At 36.1% G+C, this 19,742-nt stretch overlaps 1 protein-coding gene across 4 annotated transcripts in view; it reads left to right on the top strand.

The window, feature by feature from the left end:
* The window catches only part of LOC18434345 (Glycosyl hydrolase family 38 protein), a 32,138-nt gene that overhangs the window by 10,289 nt on the left and 2,107 nt on the right, over positions 1 to 19,742 (top strand). For 3 of the 4 annotated variants that reach the window (XM_006844417.4, XM_020667421.2, XM_011625107.3), the window contains 14 exons: positions 1,196 to 1,363; positions 1,449 to 1,538; positions 2,282 to 2,347; positions 2,460 to 2,516; positions 3,968 to 4,187; positions 4,293 to 4,432; positions 11,290 to 11,358; positions 11,490 to 11,549; positions 11,704 to 11,775; positions 15,688 to 15,735; positions 15,910 to 16,029; positions 18,254 to 18,319; positions 18,748 to 18,860; positions 19,210 to 19,294. In XM_006844417.4, coding sequence (XP_006844480.1) covers positions 1,196 to 1,363; positions 1,449 to 1,538; positions 2,282 to 2,347; positions 2,460 to 2,516; positions 3,968 to 4,187; positions 4,293 to 4,432; positions 11,290 to 11,358; positions 11,490 to 11,549; positions 11,704 to 11,775; positions 15,688 to 15,735; positions 15,910 to 16,029; positions 18,254 to 18,319; positions 18,748 to 18,860; positions 19,210 to 19,294 — 1,374 coding nt within the window. Of the gene's footprint in view, positions 1 to 1,195; positions 1,364 to 1,448; positions 1,539 to 2,281; positions 2,348 to 2,459; positions 2,517 to 3,967; positions 4,188 to 4,292; positions 4,433 to 11,289; positions 11,550 to 11,703; positions 11,776 to 15,687; positions 15,736 to 15,909; positions 16,030 to 18,253; positions 18,320 to 18,747; positions 18,861 to 19,209; positions 19,295 to 19,742 lie in introns of all 4 variants that reach the window. The other variant, XR_016056922.1, reaches the window with a different exon arrangement.

Below are 19,742 nucleotides of genomic sequence, written 5' to 3'. Positions count from 1 at the left end.
AATCACAATGACACAGACATCATCAAATGGCAACAAAACTCGAATTCCTTATTGCATAAACTGATAAAGTAACCATCAAAAGTCAAATACTCAAAGCATGATGTCCACTGCCTACGTAATGTGATGTACTGCTCAATAACTTAAAATGACAATTCGGTACCACATGCATCCCGAATAGAATCCAATGACGATGCCATGCCATCATCATCAAAATCCCCCTCCTCAACATATTGAGCATCATCCCTTGTCTCTCTCATCTACAAACATGTAAAAATATTACCAAAAAAAAAATGGATTGCATACTATGAGACCATTCATTTTTGGTACAAGAAGGTAACAACCTTTCTTAGCCATTGGATGTGAAATTTAACATATTAAAATGCATCACAGCTTTCAAGAAAATTTGTTTTGGACTTTGTGCTCAATTAGTGGTGTGTCACCACCATTCAATTTCACATCCAATGGTTGACAATGATTGTGATCTTGTATCAAAAGTAAATGGTCTCATAATATATATTTTCAGAAAAGAAAAAACACATTATATTAAAACATAGTGAACCCTAATTCAAATATTGTAATGCACTTACCTTTCAAAATGAAATCGATATAGGCCCAAACCATTGATCTTTGGTTGCCAAAACTCTTCTTATGCGACCACTCCAAGATCCAAAAAGTATCAGGAAGTATATCTTTTGATTTCGCAAGAAATTGGAAATGCTGATTTTTTTTTTTATCTTGAGAATTGTTTTTTATCTTGAGAAAATCTCAAAATCTAAGTTTTTGGAGCGTTCTCTCTGAATTTTTTTTTATCTTGAGAATTGTTTTTGATCTTGAGAAAATCTCAAAATCTAAGTTTTGGAGAGTTCTCTCTCTAAAATACACAAAAGGGATTTTGGGGGACTAGAATGTTACCCAAAACCCTTTTCCTTCCTTTTTAAAGAGGGGAAATACCGAAAATACGTCTGGTCGACGGCCTGTTTCCGTCCTTAGCCAAGCTGCATTGAGGCACCGCCTAGGCGACACAGATCGAGTGCCTAGACACATGACATCTAGATAGCCTGCCTAGGCAGTGCGAAGGGCGTTTTGGCCTTCAGGCCTCCTAGGCGGCTGGGCAGTCGTTTTTTTAATATTGACGCCCTTGAGATGGAGCTCTATAATAATGTGGACTATCCTAAATGTGTGATCTTTTAAGTAGGCAGCAAGACAGTTGGAATTTCTTAGAGGGAGGAGGAGTGCAGGGCCTAACATGGCGAGCTTGGCTGATGCTTTGGCCATTGCTCAGCATCATGATGGAGTCAGTGGAACGGAAAAGCAGCATGTGGCAAATGATTATGCAAAACGCCTATCAATTGGTTATGTGGAGGTAAACCCTATTGCAGTCTATTAGTTACTTTATGTAGTGTTGTTCTTTAGGATTTGATTCAATTGCTCATTTCTTTCTTTTTCAGGCTGAAGAGCTGGTCAATAGTGCACTGGCTTGCTTGACAGAATCGAGGTCAAATTCTAGCTGTGCAAACATTGGAACAAAATTTACACAGGTAAGGAATATTATGGTGTCTTGGAGACATAAGCTGTACATGAATTTTTCATGACTACGGCTTTCTCTGCTTTTCAAGATCCCTAATGTCTTGTGGATGACCATCCGCTGTTCCATGGATATATTTTTCTTGTGATAAAAATAAGAAAAATCTCCAAACATCCTAGCTCAACTTGTGAAAATTTTCAGCCATCGATAGATAATATTGGGAGACGTTTTATGGAGTCTGATGCACTTTCCTCAAAAACTTATGCGATCCGTGGGGAGTGAAAATAATTTGTGTCAAATCATAGATAGGATCCATCAAGAGAAAATCACAGAGAAAGGAATAACTGTTTGTGAATTTCATAGTGTGCAAGGGTATTGGTTTTAGCTTTGTGGCTACAAAGAGTTTTATAGCTACATATATTTTCCCAAAAAGTCATTTCCCCTATCTTGTTCTCTTTTCTGGATATTTCTTTTAGAATGGCTGAAGCGTGACATGGAGACTTTTGATGAAGTTCTTCCATCCTTTCATTCAGCCTTTATTGGTTTTAGTGACTAGTAAACTATGAGATGAGGGTGTTATTAAATGCTTCTAAGACTCTTCTGTGTACCGAAATCGTATTTTCGTTTCTAATTGCAGTTATTTTATCTTACTAGGTAACTTAGAATGTCAATGTTCTATGGATGAAGCAGCCTTTCTTTTTCTGTTTCAACTTCAAGAGAATTACTGAATCCTGACACCTGGATGATCTATTTCAGTGCCCACTCTTGAATATAAGTTATTGTCCTCCATCAGAAGCAGATATAACTTCTGGAAAGAGCTTGGTGAGTTCCTAGTTTTATTGCCTTACAAGTTTACAGTATTGATGCATACCACTTTTTCCTATTGAATCTGATAGCCATTTCCCCATTGAAACTATTAACTTTTCTCCTGTAGGTCATTGTTGCTTATAATTCTCTTGGTTGGAGGCGTGAAGATATCATTAGGATTCCCGTAAGTATACATCTCATTTGATGTTGCTCTTGTTACTGGACATTGTACAGCATAACTGATGATTACTAAAAATTTTATCAACCGAAGAACAATTTAGACCATCTTCATTTCAATCTTTATCAGCAAAAGGAATGACATGCAGGGACTTTATTTCAATGTTCATGCAAATAGTCTATAGAACATCATATCTCAATATTGTTTGCGTCCCACCAGTGTATTTACTGTAGTGTATGATGAGATATTCTATTTTGTTCTTCGTGTGTGAAATTTATCAAACCACAACTAAATATCAACTATAAATCAAAAGAACGTGTGAGATGTTAAATAGTTCGTCTCTTGGGTTATTTTTGATAACTTCCCCTTTGACCTTAATTATGCATATCATTTCATGTCATTGAGTGATTTAATTATGAAGCCACAAGTTTATTGCCTAAGACTCATTATTTTTAACGCATGTAACCTAGAAGTTCGATAGTATTTGTGGAATTATTGAAATTATATGCTGCATAAAATATAATCTCAGAAATTAAAGTTGGATTAGTAGAAAACCAAGATGCAGGTAACAATACCAAAAAAAGACGCAAGTAATAATGATCTTTTTCCCAACTGTTATTTTTTAAAATCTTCAGATTGATTTGTTGCATGGTTTTAAGTTAATGAATGGGTACCGAGAATGATTATATGATTACAGAATTTACAAATCTGGCGGTGTTGAGAATCTGTGGGTTGTATATAAGTCTAGTAATTTTAATGGCTCATAAGTCAATGTTTCTACTATGTGTATCAGTGGACTCACCCTTTTCCATGTCAAAATTTGTCATCCCTGTTTGAAGGAGCATGCTTTTATGTAGTGAATGAGTGAAGTGAAATGCTATATGGGGGACTTAGGGGTAGAACATGTCATTGATGATATCCTCCTGCAAAACCCGTCAAAGTGATTAGTAGTGAACTAAATAACATGGAATGATTATATAGAGGCATATACGCATACACCTATATGTTGCACCTGTTGGACAGAGGACATTGGAGACGCTTCTAGCTCCAATTGTAAATGCAATTCATAAAGTCTGTTTAGTGGATAATTTTACTATAATTAACAAACAGTGAGTTCTTTGGCCTTTTCTAAACTCCTTTTATATAGTTTGTGGTTACTTATTCTGAATATCAACTTTGATTTGCCGAAGGAGAGGAATGGCGTTTCTAGAAATGAAATGTGAAGGAAATTCAACATTTTGTGAGAAATGTTTCACTATGAAATTCAACTTTTTTGTAGTGCTGGATAAAATGGCCTTGTTTAAATTATTGAAATCATTGACTGTATGTGGTTGTGCACATGATTTTGATATGATCTTTTTTACTTCTTGAAGATACATAGCTTGTTAAGCTTGCATCCTTTTTGTCACATAATTTGAATTGTCACTTTACGTCTTGCATTTTCAAACTTGCTACAGGTTAATAGTGAATTGGTAACCGTTTGGGATTCTGAAGGCAAAGCGATTGAATCACAGCTTATACCCATGGCCAATGTTTCAATCAACTTACGTAACTTTTATGTCCCTGCATACTTGGGTATCTCAGCAAGTGATGCTCCCAAATACTGGCTTGGTTTTGCAGCTTCTGTCCCTCCCTTTGGTTTTACTACATATGTCATCTCAAGTGGAAAGAAGGAAGGTAAACTCATTCGACTGAAGAAATCATGTTACGGAAAAGTGTTTTACAGTAATTTTTAATCAATCATAGTAGATCCAGGTTAAGATTTTCTTTGTACATGTGCAGGGGCCTTGTCCACCAAATCATCGGTATACACATCACAAGAAAATGCAAATGATACTTTAGAAGTTGGGCAGGGAAACCTAAAACTTGTTTATTCCTTGGAGGCCGGCAAGCTTACTCATCTTTTCAATAACAAAACCTCGGTACGATACATATTTAATATCTCCTGATTGAAATATCATCCAAATGGTTAATGTGGGTTACCATTTTCTCCATGCTATTCCCTTAGCGGCATTATGGATCTATTTTATTTTTATAGGGGCTCACATTTTATAATATAGGTGCATTAAACAGTACCGTTTTTCCTGTCTACTGTGTTGCATATCTGTGAACCTTTCCTCAACCATTTGTAGCATTTACATTTCATTACTTGTGATAGTTTAACAGGCCTCTGGCTTAGTATGAGACTTGGCAACTATCATGGGCCTAATCCTGTTGAAGCTATGGTTTGTTTTGTGTATCTGTGCGCGTGTGTGTGTGTGTGTGTCTCTCTCTCTCTCTCTCTCTCTCTCTCTCTCTCTCTCTATATATATATATATATATATATATAGATATATATTGTATTATATTATATTATATAAAAATGCATACAAAGAGACCATTTACTTTTGGTATAAGGAAGTCACAATTACTTATGTCTGTCAGATTTTAAATCGGGTAGTTGTAAGAGTGTCATTAACTAGACTCAAAGTTCCAAAAAAAAAAAAATTTCTCAAATTTTGTGACACACCCCAAGCCATCCAGTTTGACACTATTGGCTAGGAGTAAATGTGTTTTCCTTTTAACAAAGATATATGGTCTCATAGTGCACAATTCCATATTATATTGATGTAATGGATTTTTTATTTTTTTCTCTTTTACTAAATCATTTTATGTACTTAAAGTAGATTTAGGTTATATGGTATTTTTATTTATTTATTTAAGTTATGGTATTTGTGTCGTTTTTTTTATTGTAGAGAATTGAGGGGTAGAATTGAAAGTTTAATATTTAAAAGATGAAGGGCTAGGATTTCATACCGATCAGGTGTTTCTTAGGGAGCAAGTTAGGTTTAGGGATTTTCTTCTATAAATATGCAATTATGTGATTAGAAAAGGAGAAGAGAAGAACAATTGATTTTTGGTCTTGTGGAAAGGAAGGTGGACCTCCCTTGCAGACCTTGAGAAATGGTATGTTCACTCAAGATTTCTTTTTAGTTTTTTGATTTATTTATTTTCTTTCCCATCTTACATCAATTGGTTTTAGTACTTTGAAGTTCCATACATCAAAATGGCTTCAAAAGCCAATCTTACAATCAAGAAAACCATCCGAGCCTAATCACAGTCTACACGAATTTTGTTTCGCCATTCCATTCTATCAAGGACCATACCCTCAGTCAAACCATAGGTTATCATATCTCTTATTACTTTCATCCATGTTCTTTTGGGCCTTCTCCTTACCATTTTAGAGCTTTCCACTTGAACCAAATGACCCCTCTTAACTCTTGATGTTCTAGGTCGATGTTACACATGGCTAGCCCACCTAAGTCTACTTTCCCTCATCTTATCGCCTATTAGAGCCACCCATAAATTCCCTTGGATGTATTTATTTTGAACTATCCATTATTGTCTTGCCACTCATCCATCTCAACATCTTGATCTCAGCTACACTTATTCTATAAATATGTTGTTTCTGGAGCGCTCAATATTCTGTCCCACAAAACATAGCTGGTCTTATAGCCGTCTTATAGAACTTTCCCTTCAGTTTCATTGTTATATGACGATCACATAAAACCCCAAAAGCGCATCTCCACTTCGCCCACCCAGCTCTAATTCTATGTGTGACATCTTCCGTAGTCTCTCCATTCTCATGAATTATCGACCTAAAATATAAAAAATAATCTCTTGTAGGTACTTCTTAGCCATCAATCGTAACTACTACCTTGTTGCTACTCCTATTATTATTAAACTTGCATTCCATATATTCTTTCTTTGTCTGACTAATTTTAAAACCTTTAAATTTTGGAGCATCCCTCCAAAGTTCTAACTTTTTGTTGACATCGTCTCTAGTCTCATCAATCAAAACTATGTCATCCATGAACAACATGCACCACAATATCTCATCATGTAAATGCTCAGTTAACTAGTTCATAACCAAAACAAAGAGATATGGGCTCAACACTGACCCTAGATGTAGGCCTACTGTCATTAAAAATTCACTTGTCTATCCACTAGTTGTCCTCATGCTAATTAGTGCTCCCTTGTACATATCTCTTGCCATGTCAATATATCCCTTAGTCTTACGATCAAGAATATACTGCCATAAATCATGGCGGATGTGAAGTAACCGATTAAGAGAGCATAAATAAAGGCATGGGAGGTGTTCGAGTTGAGACCCACGAACTTCAAGGAGAGGTTGTTGAAGTTAATCAGCCTTGCAACGATTAGTGTTAGGCGGGTCCTAGGCAGATTGGGGGGTCCAGGCCGCCCAGAACCTGGGCGGTCCAATTGAATCCAAATAAGGATTCTGCAATTATTTGAGTATCAGACTATCAGTTATATTCAAATTATACTACATATTAGCATTTAGCACACATTCCATAAGCATAACCATAATCCATAAGTCGGTTCATACTCCATAATCCATATCTAATTAAAACTTAAAATATGCCAACCAACCAACCAAATTATAAAACTATGAAAGTAATACTTGAAGACTCAAAAGAATCTTCGATAGATCAATTGTTCAATACACAATACTTCAATCAAAGTTCAAACTTCAAAGTAACAAAGTTTAATAATTATTCAACAATCAACATTCATTCATCATCAAAAATCTTGGGTCAGCTGCATTGGCATCATATTCATTGGAGTCGACGGAGTCATCACCCTCCTCGACATATTGCGACTCGTCTTCCTCCGTCTCTTGTGAATCGGCCTCTTCTTCCTCCTCTTCCTCCACCCTTTTTCTCTGTGCAGTAGCTCTAGTGGCCCTAGGAGGGTCAGCTGATGTCCCTGAAGCATCCATGACCATGTCCCATGTCCCATGTCAATCCTTCATGCCTGTCGACCTCATCATCATCAACTAACGACTCCATAGCATTGTCCATATTTTTTGATTTGATGGGGTCTCTATTATCTCTCTTAGCAAATTTGTCCTTCAAGAATCAATTGTACTTGACATAGACAAAGTCATTGAGCTTCCTTGTTTCAAGCCTGTTCCTTTTCTTTGTATGAACCTAACAAAATAAAATGAAAGTGAACTAATTAAAATCTAATAGCTATGGTTCATGTATTATTTATAAAATTATACAAATTACCCTTATGGCCTTACCCCTTCAAAAGTACTCCAATTGCGCTCACAACCGGATGACGAAATGGTTAGGTTTAAGATCCGAATGGCCAACTTTTGTAAATTTGGAGAACTATGCCCATGTTGGCTCCACCAATAATGGGCTGCAAAGAAATAAAAAAAATCATAAATAAATAATAGAAATACTTGATTTCTTGAACAGTTGAACTTGATGAAGATGAACTTAAGAATATTATTAATATAATAATATTTAATACCTGGATTAATATTGGTCCTTTGCCTCATCGCCATTGGACTCCCAAAAGACTTTAATGAGCACTTGTAATTTATCAGCTTATCAGCGCATATAATATTCTGCATTTCAAGCTCAGGGATTAGCACTTCTACACACTTATTAAATCCATCTATAATTGTATCATTTGTTTGTATATCCTTGTCAATATAAAACAAAGCTGGGTTAAAAAAATAACCAGATGCATGCACTGGCCGATGTAGTTGCTTATCCCACTTCTCATCAATAATCTTCCGAACAGGCTTGTAGCGGGTTTCTTCATTATTGAAATTTTGGGCTATCTCTCTTTTGCATTTCTTCATAGCATCATATATATAGCCCATAGAAGGCTTGTCACTATCAACCATGCGAAGGACTTTGATAAGAGGAAAAAATACCTTAAGTGCGTCATTCATCCCTCACCAAAAAGCCTTAAAAAGTGAATATCTCTCACCTTCTTCCCAACCTGAGCCTTAGACCACTTGCATGCTCTCCACTCATCCGAGATAAACATTTGCCTCAACTGCACTTTCCTCGAATGTATGCTATCTAGGCATAATAACCAGGTCGCAAATCTAGTGACCCCAGGCCTCACAATCTCTTCTTCTTTGTAAAGGTACGCATCATGCTGAGGGTGATATGGTGGCTACAAATGAAATTCGTATCATACTTGGCCTTCTTCATTGCACCTGATATCTCAGTTAACCCGCCAAGAGCCTCAAGCATGAGGTCTATACAATGTGCTGCACATGGTGTCCAAAAGATTCTAAGATAAGCTATGCGCAACAAAGTAGTGCAGCAACATTAGGAGCAGCATTGTTTGTGACAACCTGTACAACAAGATGCTTCCCAACCTCATTGATTCCCTTCTCCATCACTTGAAATATGTAATGGGCATCATGGATATGATCAGAGGCATCAATAGACGTCAAAAAAACAATCCCTACTGGACAATTCAAAAGCAAATTCATTTGACTTCTTCTCTTTCTATCAGTCCAACCATCAGTCATAAGAGAAACCCCATACTGAGCCCATGCATCTTTCTTAAGTTCTACAGCTTCCTTCGTGGCACTCAATGCCTTTTTAAAAAAGGATTTGAAAGCTCATATGGGGTTGGGGGTTTCATCTTAGGGCCAAATTGGCCAATTGCCTCTACTGCAGCAGAAAAGCTGCTCAAGCGAGCGGTATTGAAAGGAATGCCTACCTCATAAAAGCATGTAGCCAAATAATACGTAGCTCTATCTCTCTCTTCCTTCTTGATTCTATTTTCAATGGTGGTGTGCTTTTTTGTTTTCTCTCCTGCAATCTCAGGGTCAGGCCGAGGTAAGAAACTATCCATAGGACCTCTAACCCGAGGCTTCTTAGTCCCAAAACCAGAAGCAATTACAACTCCCTTCCCCTTTCCCCTAATAATGGATTGCTCAACCTCTTGACGTCCCTCCCCAATCCTTTCCTCATCACTATCATCATCATCAAAATTGACTCGAACTCCAGATTCAATCTCTGCTATAGAGGTAAATCTCTCATCTTTTTTCATTTTCTCCAAGTTCATAAAATTTTTTATTTCCTCTTTAACAGCATCAGGAGTCTTTTTACATGGGGCAACACCCCCTCTGATACTGGCAAGATGTTTCTTGAACTGGTTTATGCCCTCTTTTGTATCTTTTTCACAAAAATTGCATCTTATGAAATTTTTATCGTTAGGATTTGAGTTATAGCCATATTTCCAACTAGGATCACCACTCCCATTAGATCCCGAAGTAGACATCTAAAAAATAATACCAATTACTAAAGCAATAAAAAAATCACTTCCTTTGAGTTTGATTGCTCAATCTTCAAACTTCCACCTCAAAGATGTTTCTAAATACTGAAAATATTCTAAAACACCCCCTAATAATTTTGCAAAACATCACAAAGTAAATATAATACCAATGGCTGATGTTTTGATCAATTTTGGTTAACTTTGAGTAACCATTCGATATTAGAAAATTCACCACAATCTAGTTTTTTGGTGGTTTTCTTTATCGAAATTTGGCTCAAACAAGGTTTAGGTTTCAAATGAACCTAAAACCCTAATTTTTGGGCCTTAAAAACAAAAAAAATGATGTAAAATGCCCTCATGAATTTTTTTTTCACCCCTGGTCGGCCGCCTAGGCAGGTTCCGTATCGCCTAGGCGTCCACCCAGGGATTGATTGCCCAGATTGGCCGCCTATGCCTGGGCGATGAGCCCAAGCCTTTCGGATCGCCTAGGCGCTGGGCGGGCCGCTTTTTGAATCATTGCCCTCGCGATAAATCGAGTTGCACGATCAATTATGTATGCCAATCCTATGTATAATGAGCAAATTTTCATGCAAGAGCCACGTCCTGAGGAACACCCACATGATCTCGGTACCAAGTTCAATCTTCCTGAGTTTCATAAGGAGCTCAAGAAAGAAATCAGGATCATGATTGATATCCCAAAGTTCCAATATAAGTTGCCTATAAAGTATTTAATAATTTTAATTAATTGGTTCGTTAAAGAAGATAAGGTACTCAAGCAAATGATAGGACTTCATCACCAACTATTTAAGTGGCCTTTGAAGGATGTAATGAATACAACGAGCTCAAGGTCGAGCTTCTCCCAACCCTGGGAGAATGATGTAATGGACTTAATAGTTTTTTATATTTTACTATTTTTTTAAATGCTAAAATTAAGTTTTAAGTTATATGGTCTTTTATTTATTTTAGTTAGGTATTTGTGTCTTTTTTTTTGTTGTAAAGAATTTAGGGGTAGATTTGGAAGTTTAATATCTATAAGACAGGGGTTAGGATTTATTACTAATAGGTTTTCTTTGGGGGGCAAGTTAGGTTTAGGGGTTTTCTTCTATGAATATGTAAATGTTTGACTCAATTTTTGGTCCTGTAGAAAGATCTTCTTGGGATGGACACCCTTGCAAACCTTGAGAGAGGATATATTCTTTTATTTGATGATCCTTAATTCTTTATGTCCACAGTGAGGTAACTGGTAAAGCTTGTGCATTTATTAGGGAGCAAATGCAAGGGATTAGTGCCAAGAATGTTGAGGGTTGCTGTTGTAATGTGCCCGTAGGATTTTCCTTTTTGCTATTGTTAATAATGGTCTCTACTTTTGTCCCTAATGTTCTTTTAATTATTTCAGCATCAATTTCATTATTAATATGGCAAAGGTTGCGTCGTCCTTTTATTTATTGGCATTTGCAGCAATCTAGTCTTATGAACTCTAACCAGTGTTAATTGTCTAGCACTATTCGAAACTTGTTTGAGCAGTTTATTATGGTCAAAGTTGCTCAAACAAAGTGGGTTATTTATATTGATTCATGAAGGTCCCATAATGCAACTAATACTATTTAGACTGTAAAATTTAGATTAATGTTTATGATTACATGCACTCTATTTAATGTACTATCTCCTGTTCTTTTAGGTGGACTTATCAATTGATCAATCATACATTTACTATACTGGATTTAATGGAACTGACAGTGATCCTCAGGTATACAGTTACTAAAGGTGGACGGATTTGTTATCATATAAAGGCCTACATTTTTAATGTTTTGATTCACATGGATTGAAAGCATCTAGTACTGCATCACAAGTATTGATTTAAAAGTTTATTTTGTTAAGGCCTCTGGAGCATATATCTTCCGCCCAAATGGCACATTTCCAGCTACATCCTTCCAGCAGGTATGTTGCCTTCTTAAATGGAGAATTTGCATCATTTAATAGTAGCATTATGGAACTGAAATTTTTTTACATGAATAATTTGTAGGATTCATCAATTATTGTTTCCTTATTAGCATGAGATAAATAAATTTAGATTACTCTTTTCCTATTCCAGGTGCCTCTGACGGTTTTTCGTGGTCCTGTTTTTGATGAAGTCCATCAAGAATTCAGTCCGTGGATATATCAGGTTCTTCACCCCGTTTACATCTCATGAACGTTAGTATGTATATATTCAGTTCTTATTTCTGAGAAAATTGGAGGGTGAACTAGTTCTCTTTTTGTGGTAAGTTGTATATGTCCATCCATTGGATAGGAATGATGGGGATGACAAGGTAGACAACGAACATCTTACCTTTTTGTGGGTGTCTAATGGTCAAAGTACAATTAGATCCAGGAATACCAAGAATTAGGTGACATGAAATGATCAGTATTTTAGAACATAAAAAATTTTCACCCAGGAGTTTACATTGACAACTTGCCAAAAAGGTTCTATTTTTCTCAGACCAAGAAGGTTAAAAAGAGGGATTAGAGTTTTTACTGAAAAGAGAAATATTTGGGCTCTCGTCTGTACAAAATGAATTATATAACCAACAAAAAGGATCCGAAACTGTTTTTATATGGCTTGTAATGGCATTGAGTCTGAACTGTAATTGTACGGAGGATGGAGATGCTGGTTCAAATTTATTTCGAGGTTGGATATAAATTTGTTTCATTCTAAACCTTCTTTGCTTAGTTCATCAGTTTGAGCCGCTTGCACTGTTTTAAGGGCCTGGATCAATAGGATGTGCTTCAGATGTGTGAGTTTCGGTACAGGTGGTATGTTATGGGTTTCAAATGTTTATAGCAATTTGGTATTAGATATTTGAGGTAATATAGGTCTGTAACATAGTTGTGGAAACCTTGGGGTTAAGGCCAAGGTCCCACCTTAGGAACTCAATCCCATGGTTCTTTTGAGGGATCTTAGAGGGAGCCGGATTTAGAGAAATAGGGATCTCTCTCCCTATAAAATGGGATCTTGGTCTACATGTTTGTAGGATCCCTCCAAGGAGAGGAGATATACCATTAATGAACAATTGGTCAACTCCTTGGTATTATAGATTTATTTCTTTAGAATATGTTTAACTATGGTGCATATCACATTGTGGTATATTAGAATTGTAGTATTAAAAAACTATATGTTAATATCATAGTAAGCCAATTTACGATATTATTAAATTGTGTTATTGTAGTAAATTGGAGTACTATAACTACGACATTGGTAATAAGCTAAGGTGTATGATACGAGATTGAACAAGCATTAGCTTGTTCCTAATTTTATCATATACTATTAATTGATCTTGTTTTATGACCCTCCACGTCAAAACCTCGATCCCAGTGACATGGGATCTCGCTCCCAGGTGTCCTAGGATCTAGCTTCTTAACATGTTGAATGTACAGACACCGATGCTAACCCTAGGGAGCTTCCACCCTCAGGGGGTTTGGTGTTCCCCGAACTGATCCCACTCCTGAACCCGCACCCACCTCCAACAACTATGGTCTGTAATCTAATCAATACGGTTTTGATTTGTTTTCTATCTGATGTCAAAAGGCCTACTTACACAAAAAGTAAAGAAAAATTTAATGCTATAAGTCATATATCTGATTTCGGACGGGATACTGTTGCCAAAACAGTAGAAATATTTGGTTCCTTGAACATGCTTTGAGTATGTCAGAAAAAAAAAACAGCACGCTGTTAGTGTGTCACTAAAGCAATAGAAATGCTTCTTAAGATAAAGCTCTCCCGACAAGACCCTTTAGAGCACGTTATCCTCGATTGTTGTTCCTTCAGAAAACAATATCAGGGGTAAATACACATGAAATAAGAGTTCGACACATCTTAGGAACAAAGAAAACCTCTGATAAATCGATAGAACCACTGGAGGAGTGAAGTATGATACTTCCTACATGAGTGATATTTTGCAATAGAGTCATTACCGGTGTTAGGAATTAGGGATGAGAACATACTGCTATCACCTGAAACATGATTTGCAGCACCATTGTGCACAATCTGTCTCAATTGGTGATGTGAGTTCTCCAAAGAAATGACTGAGTGCCGCAACATTACTTTCAACTGGCTGGGTTTATAACGATCAAAGCACTTAATGGTGTATGTTTATTCCCACATATATGGCAAACAACACCACCATTTGAAGAGACAAATGATTCCAGCTTGTACTAATATTTGAATTATTGTTTGACAATAAAATAGGATGAGAATCAGTAGTAGAAGACTCTTTCAATGAGGCTTTGAGGTTGAATAACGCTTTATGTTGCACCAATAAAGGCCGCAATTCACTAAGTGAGGGAAATGGAGTCTTCTTTCGTCACAGAGGAAACAAACACTCTATAATCATCCCCTAAACCGCTCAAAACATAATAGACCTTGTCCCTTTCACTTAGAGGATCTTGCACTACAGCAAGCTGATCACATGGGGTTTTATCTTGTGATAGAATTTCGAGACTGGCATATTATTTCTTTTACAAGCCATGAAGGCCTTCCCATACTGCTGCAACAGTTGGTAAATTAATTACTTGAGGAATAAGTTCCTTTGAAAAGGAGGGAACATATCTAACCAATGAGGTTCTGGTCCTTAGATATCCAATCATCAAAAGCAGGGTTGCGTTAAACAACTTTCTTAGTTGTTCCATCGTCACTAATCTCTTCTTTTGTAAGAAGCTCATTTGGAGGCTTTGATGAACCATCAATGTGCCAGAATAACCACTGACCTCTTATATAAGTTAGAACTAAATCTTTCCAAGTAAAATAGTTTGATGCATTGAGTTTAACAAGTATGTATTGAGGATTAGGAAGACCACTAGAAGTAGATGGGCAAGATAAAGCCATTGTTAATGGAATAAGAAAGAGCAAAAGAGCAAGTGATTTCAAGGAAGAAGATAAAAGGGAAAGAAACAGGAAGTCAAGTTTTGATGAGCGAGAGAGATAAAAGCCGTCAGGGTTTTGGACTAGATGTCAAGAACTGAAAGCATAACAACAGAGAGGATTTTTTTAAGAGAAAGAAACAGGTTATGAAGAGCAGTATTATAGATTTCAAACAAGATTTAGGGTTTTATATTGAATGAAGAAGAATCAAGAGTTCTGTGCCTGAAATATGAGGCTTTGAAAGAAGAACAGCAGCATGAACTGTATCTATGAACAATAGCCTGAACAATAGCATTAACAGTAGCATGAATATTAGCGTGAACAATAGGTGCCCCTAATATGGAGGAAATATGAGAGAAAAAGATGAGGGTTTAGGAAAGGAGGATGAGAATGATGAAAGAGGGTAAAGATGAAAAAAAAAAGATTAGGATTTAGAAAAGAAAGGGAGTGAGTATTCAAGTAGAAGGAAATATGGGTTTACCTTGATTGGAGTTGATCACACCAAGACATATTCAAACCTCGCTCTAATACCATGAAAAACATAGAGAAGAGAGAAAAGAGACACACACTATTCTACCATGAAAACACCCACCAGGGCACAGGCCTAATTCTTGTATTATAGTATATATAATGTTACATCTTGTGTATGGACAGATTTGTCTTTATATATTACAACAAATGACTTTACAACATAAACCACTTAAAATACACACTAATTACAAATAAAAGGCTCTTCATAGCATTCTAACATTTCTACCTTACAATTTACTTGATGTGATTCAAATTTTAATATGAGCATATTGACTACCTCATTCTGGATATTCCTTTATGTTGAAAGAAGCAAAGATTCCATGAAAATCATAACCAAATAGTTGTCTGGCTTAAGAGAGATCATAGTGGCCACTATTTTTGAGTATTTTTCCCGTTTGTGACATTGTCTTTAACCATGGAAACCATTGAAATAAATGGATTCACGTAACACTAAGTGGCGTTTGGTCCACTGGCAGAGGTTCAATCAAGTCTAATTTAATGCTGGTTGAGTCATAATTTTACTATCCCATTCTCGTTCATCTTAAATTATTAACACTCCCAACAAGATCTGTTTTCAATTTGCTATCTTTCGATATGATTTCTGCATGTTTTATTTCTTCTCGATCTAATAATAATCGCAATGTGCAGATAACAAGGGTCTACAAGAATAAGGAATATGCAGAAGTCGAATTTATTGTAAGCATACTTTCTTTCTTAAATTATGAAAATACAGGTCATGATTTTCTATGCAAGATGTGCAATCTTTGGGATCATCAGTCAGAAGCATTTATGAGGTTGTTCAGTCAGCAAAATCCTCCTATAGAGTTGGTTATAATTTTATCTCTGAATTGCCTTCTGGTTTTTAAACAGGTCGGGCCAATACCTGTTGATGACGGATTTGGCAAGGAAGTTGCCACTCAGATTGTTACTGCCATGATGACAAATAAAACATTCTATACAGATTCCAATGGACGAGATTTTCTTAAAAGGGTACTGCATGATGGTTTATTTTCGTAGTAATATATTGAAAACTGAATCGATGTAGAGCTTTTGTTGCATTGATGTAATATGACAGCAGAATGTTTACTTTTGACCTCACAATAATTTGTATTACAAATTCCTAATTGTGGCATTTTTCTTCAATTGTCATATGCAAATTATTGATCCTTGATTTCTTTATAAAGCTGCATGGACATTCCTATGGATCATTGTGTTAGAAACAGCTAAACGCCACATAGCATTTGAGCTATATATATGACTGTGCGAGTAATCGAAGTTCTTTACAGTTCACATCTGTTTCAATTTTTCCTAATTACAGCATTTGTATTTGAAACTGCTACAAGTTTCAGAATCGTGACTTCTTTATACTGCCGTACATTCATATTCATATATTGTTTTGAAGCGAAATACATATTTAAATATTATTGTGCTAGAAATGTTTAAATTCACATGTCATTCAATTTTCATGTAGCAGTGCAAGCAGTCAGAGTTCTCCATATTTGTTGGCACTATTATGATGCAGTTCATGAGTTTAGTTTATTCTTGAGGAATACCTTGTTAAGAAACTTTACCCCGCCCCCTCCCCCCCACCCCTCTCTCTCTCTCTGTCACACACATATACCTCTTTTGGAAGGAAAGTTATCTGTTTTGGACCCCTTGGCTGTATGGTCCCCGTGGCATTTCTACAAGCCTTCTTCATAAAATTTACTAATCTTTTTCTAGTTGTTCTTTGATGATTTACATTTTTCTGATAAATTATTTGACAGATTTTTGAGATTGGTGTAATTCCTTGGATGTGCTTGATTATATTTGCTTTATGAAATCTGTAGTTTACGTTGGATATGGGTTGGGTATGACAGAGAATAAATGGAAGGAAATGAACTGGCCAATATTCTTTTATCAGGGTCAATATTTCTGAGTGATCTTCACCACAGTGGTTGGAGGTTTAGTTGCAAGCATCGCCAAATATCGAACTATGAAAAAATCTCCAAGAAATAGAGAAATATGCAAGATGCAGTGTCGTGGAACAAAAATTAAAAATGGTTACTACCCAAAAAGAAAATAACTTAAGTTTTATGTTACTACAAGAGCTTGTAGGATGTGATCAGGCCTATAAACACGAGAAATTAGTTATGTTTGAATGTCATGTCAAATATGCAAAACTAGGACATTATACTGGTGTTCTGACAGCTCCTGTTCTGACCTGGATAATGGATTCTCTGCATACTTACCTGTTTACACATGCTTGGCTATAATGTAATGCATGTTAACCTCTTGTTTCATTAAGCAAGGAAGACCTATAAGTGATAAATAGTTTTCAACTTGTCATGTGCACAGAATGCCATGGGCTTTGTTACATGTTGTTAGACCGGTAGGTGCTTTAACATGGGGAAGTCTATAAGAAATTAAGTGATGTTCTGAATATTTTTAATGTCTTAGGATTCACCATGGTAGAAAATCAATATTTCCTTAGCATATATATATTCCTTTACAATTGATTCTTGCAATACCGGGAAGAATATAATCCCATTGCGACGTCCCAATTGCAGATATATCGGTTTTTAAAATAACTTTTGACTGACTGTTAGCAAACCTTACTCTCAGATATATGTGACATAGGAAACTGAAGCTTGCTAATGTTGCCAGGTCTAATAGATTTGTAAATTCAGATATGACTGGTATGAAGAAATTCTTATCCTGCATATAGATAGACATAGATTTTGTGTTCCTTTTTTGGGTAGTTCAGCTGTAGTATTCAAACTTGGGATGCAGTGTTGCAATCGTCAACATCTTAAACAATCTATCCCAAACCCCAATCGTGTTTTTACGTAGAGATCATTTTCTCTTTGTCAATGGCTTCTTGTGTGGAAACAGCAGTCAGGTATTGCAGGTTAATAACTGGGATCCAATATGGATTTTCAATTTCTTCCTGGACTCACTTTTTCAAACTAGAAAAAAATCCCCTGAACTCAAATGAGTTTGTCTTTCATGTTTTGAGTAAATAATGAGTGTTAACGTGAAACACTTTTAGGTACAAAATTGGAGGGTACGTTAGCAGCGCTATTTATACAGTGTTTCCTGCATAACATTGCATTTAGCTTAGCTTTTTATTTTTTATTGATTGAGTTATTTGATTTGATTCTTGAGGTGATGGTATATATTCATTGTCATGTGGAGCATTCACATTTATTAGCAATACCTTTCTGGCTTTCAGATTCGAGATTATAGATCTGACTGGGATCTCCAGGTGAATCAACCAATTGCTGGAAATTATTATCCTGTAAGTCTGTTTCCATGTTTAGAAAGCCCTCAATTACCATCACGATGTTTAATTTTTCTCCATTTTTTCTTGTATTTCAATTTTGCATTTGCTGTATCTTAAAAATCTGGTGAATCCATGAACAAGTTCTATCTTAATGTTGCTGTGAACCTCTTTAAATAGCAATCTATTCTCATTATTATGCTTTGTTAGGGAATTCTTGGAACCAATATTTGTAGTAGAGTTGTATGGTTGTGAAAAGGTATTTAAGGATCATTTGGTTTTGTATATTTGATGCCTCTCCACAACTCATTACTCTAGGCAACAACAGTTGCCCTATAACAGTTCAGTTATATATTTTGGACTTCATTAAAGAAATACTCAAATTTGATTTTAAAATGGGATATTGTCCTTAGTTATTCACATCACAATCAATTTACACAATGTAGATTAATCTTGGGATATATGTGGAAGACAACAAGATGGAGTTTTCAGTGTTGGTTGATCGGGCAGTGGGAGGATCAAGCACAAAGGATGGCCAAATTGAATTGATGCCTCACAGGTTACTTCCTCCTTTGAAAGTGCTACAGATGTCACCCATTATTACAATTGAAAAGCGACCCATATTCCAGTGGAATATGTATACAGAACTCCAGAAGGGAATTCACTATCTATTTTTGATGATGCGGAGATTAACTGCACCTGGGTGAATGTCTCAGTTTCCCATGCTGCTGTTTTTCTCCAATGAATATCAGCAGGATTGGATGGTTGATACCCTATGGAGTACCTTGTACCATTCTCCATCACCATATGGCTCTCTATATATATTACTCTTTAGTAATAATTGACTTTCATATCAGTATTAACCAATACTCCTGAGTTTTGAATTTGGTTTTCCTCTTCTTTTATAGGAGGCTGCTGCATGATGATTCAAGAGGGGTTGGGGAGGCACTTGATGAAGTTGTTTGTGTCCTCGACAAATGTGAAGGCTTGAGAGTAAGTTCTTCTACTGCATTTCCTGCGTAATACGTCACTTGTGGCACTTATATCTTTTATAGATTTTGAAGAGCATTTTTATAAGTGATAAAAGTAACGAAATCTTTTTCACTTTAGAACTCCTTTAGCATGTTTCATTGTTCTTAATGGATGATTTTGTGAGACTGAACGTATGATATGCTTGATTTGTTAGATTGAAGGTATAATCTGTGGCGCTTGAATTACATCAAGTTTCCATTTGCAGAAACATTTTCTCATTTATTTACATTCTGGAAAAGGTTACATAGCATATGGAGGCCTAAATGGCATACCTGATAAGAACACGGCATTTGGACTTTCTCTCTCTCTCACTCTCTCTCCCTCTCTCATGATGATGATGGTGATAATTGTTTTTTTCTTATGGGATTGTATACTATGAGACCATTTATCTTTGTTATAAGGCGTTCAC

This window comes from Amborella trichopoda, chromosome 6 (genome assembly GCF_054954075.1).
Source record: "Amborella trichopoda isolate Santa Cruz 75 chromosome 6, AtrichopodaSantaCruz75HAP2 v2.0, whole genome shotgun sequence".
NCBI lineage: Eukaryota > Viridiplantae > Streptophyta > Magnoliopsida > Amborellales > Amborellaceae > Amborella > Amborella trichopoda.
This window is presented reverse-complemented; position numbering and strand designations above follow the sequence as displayed.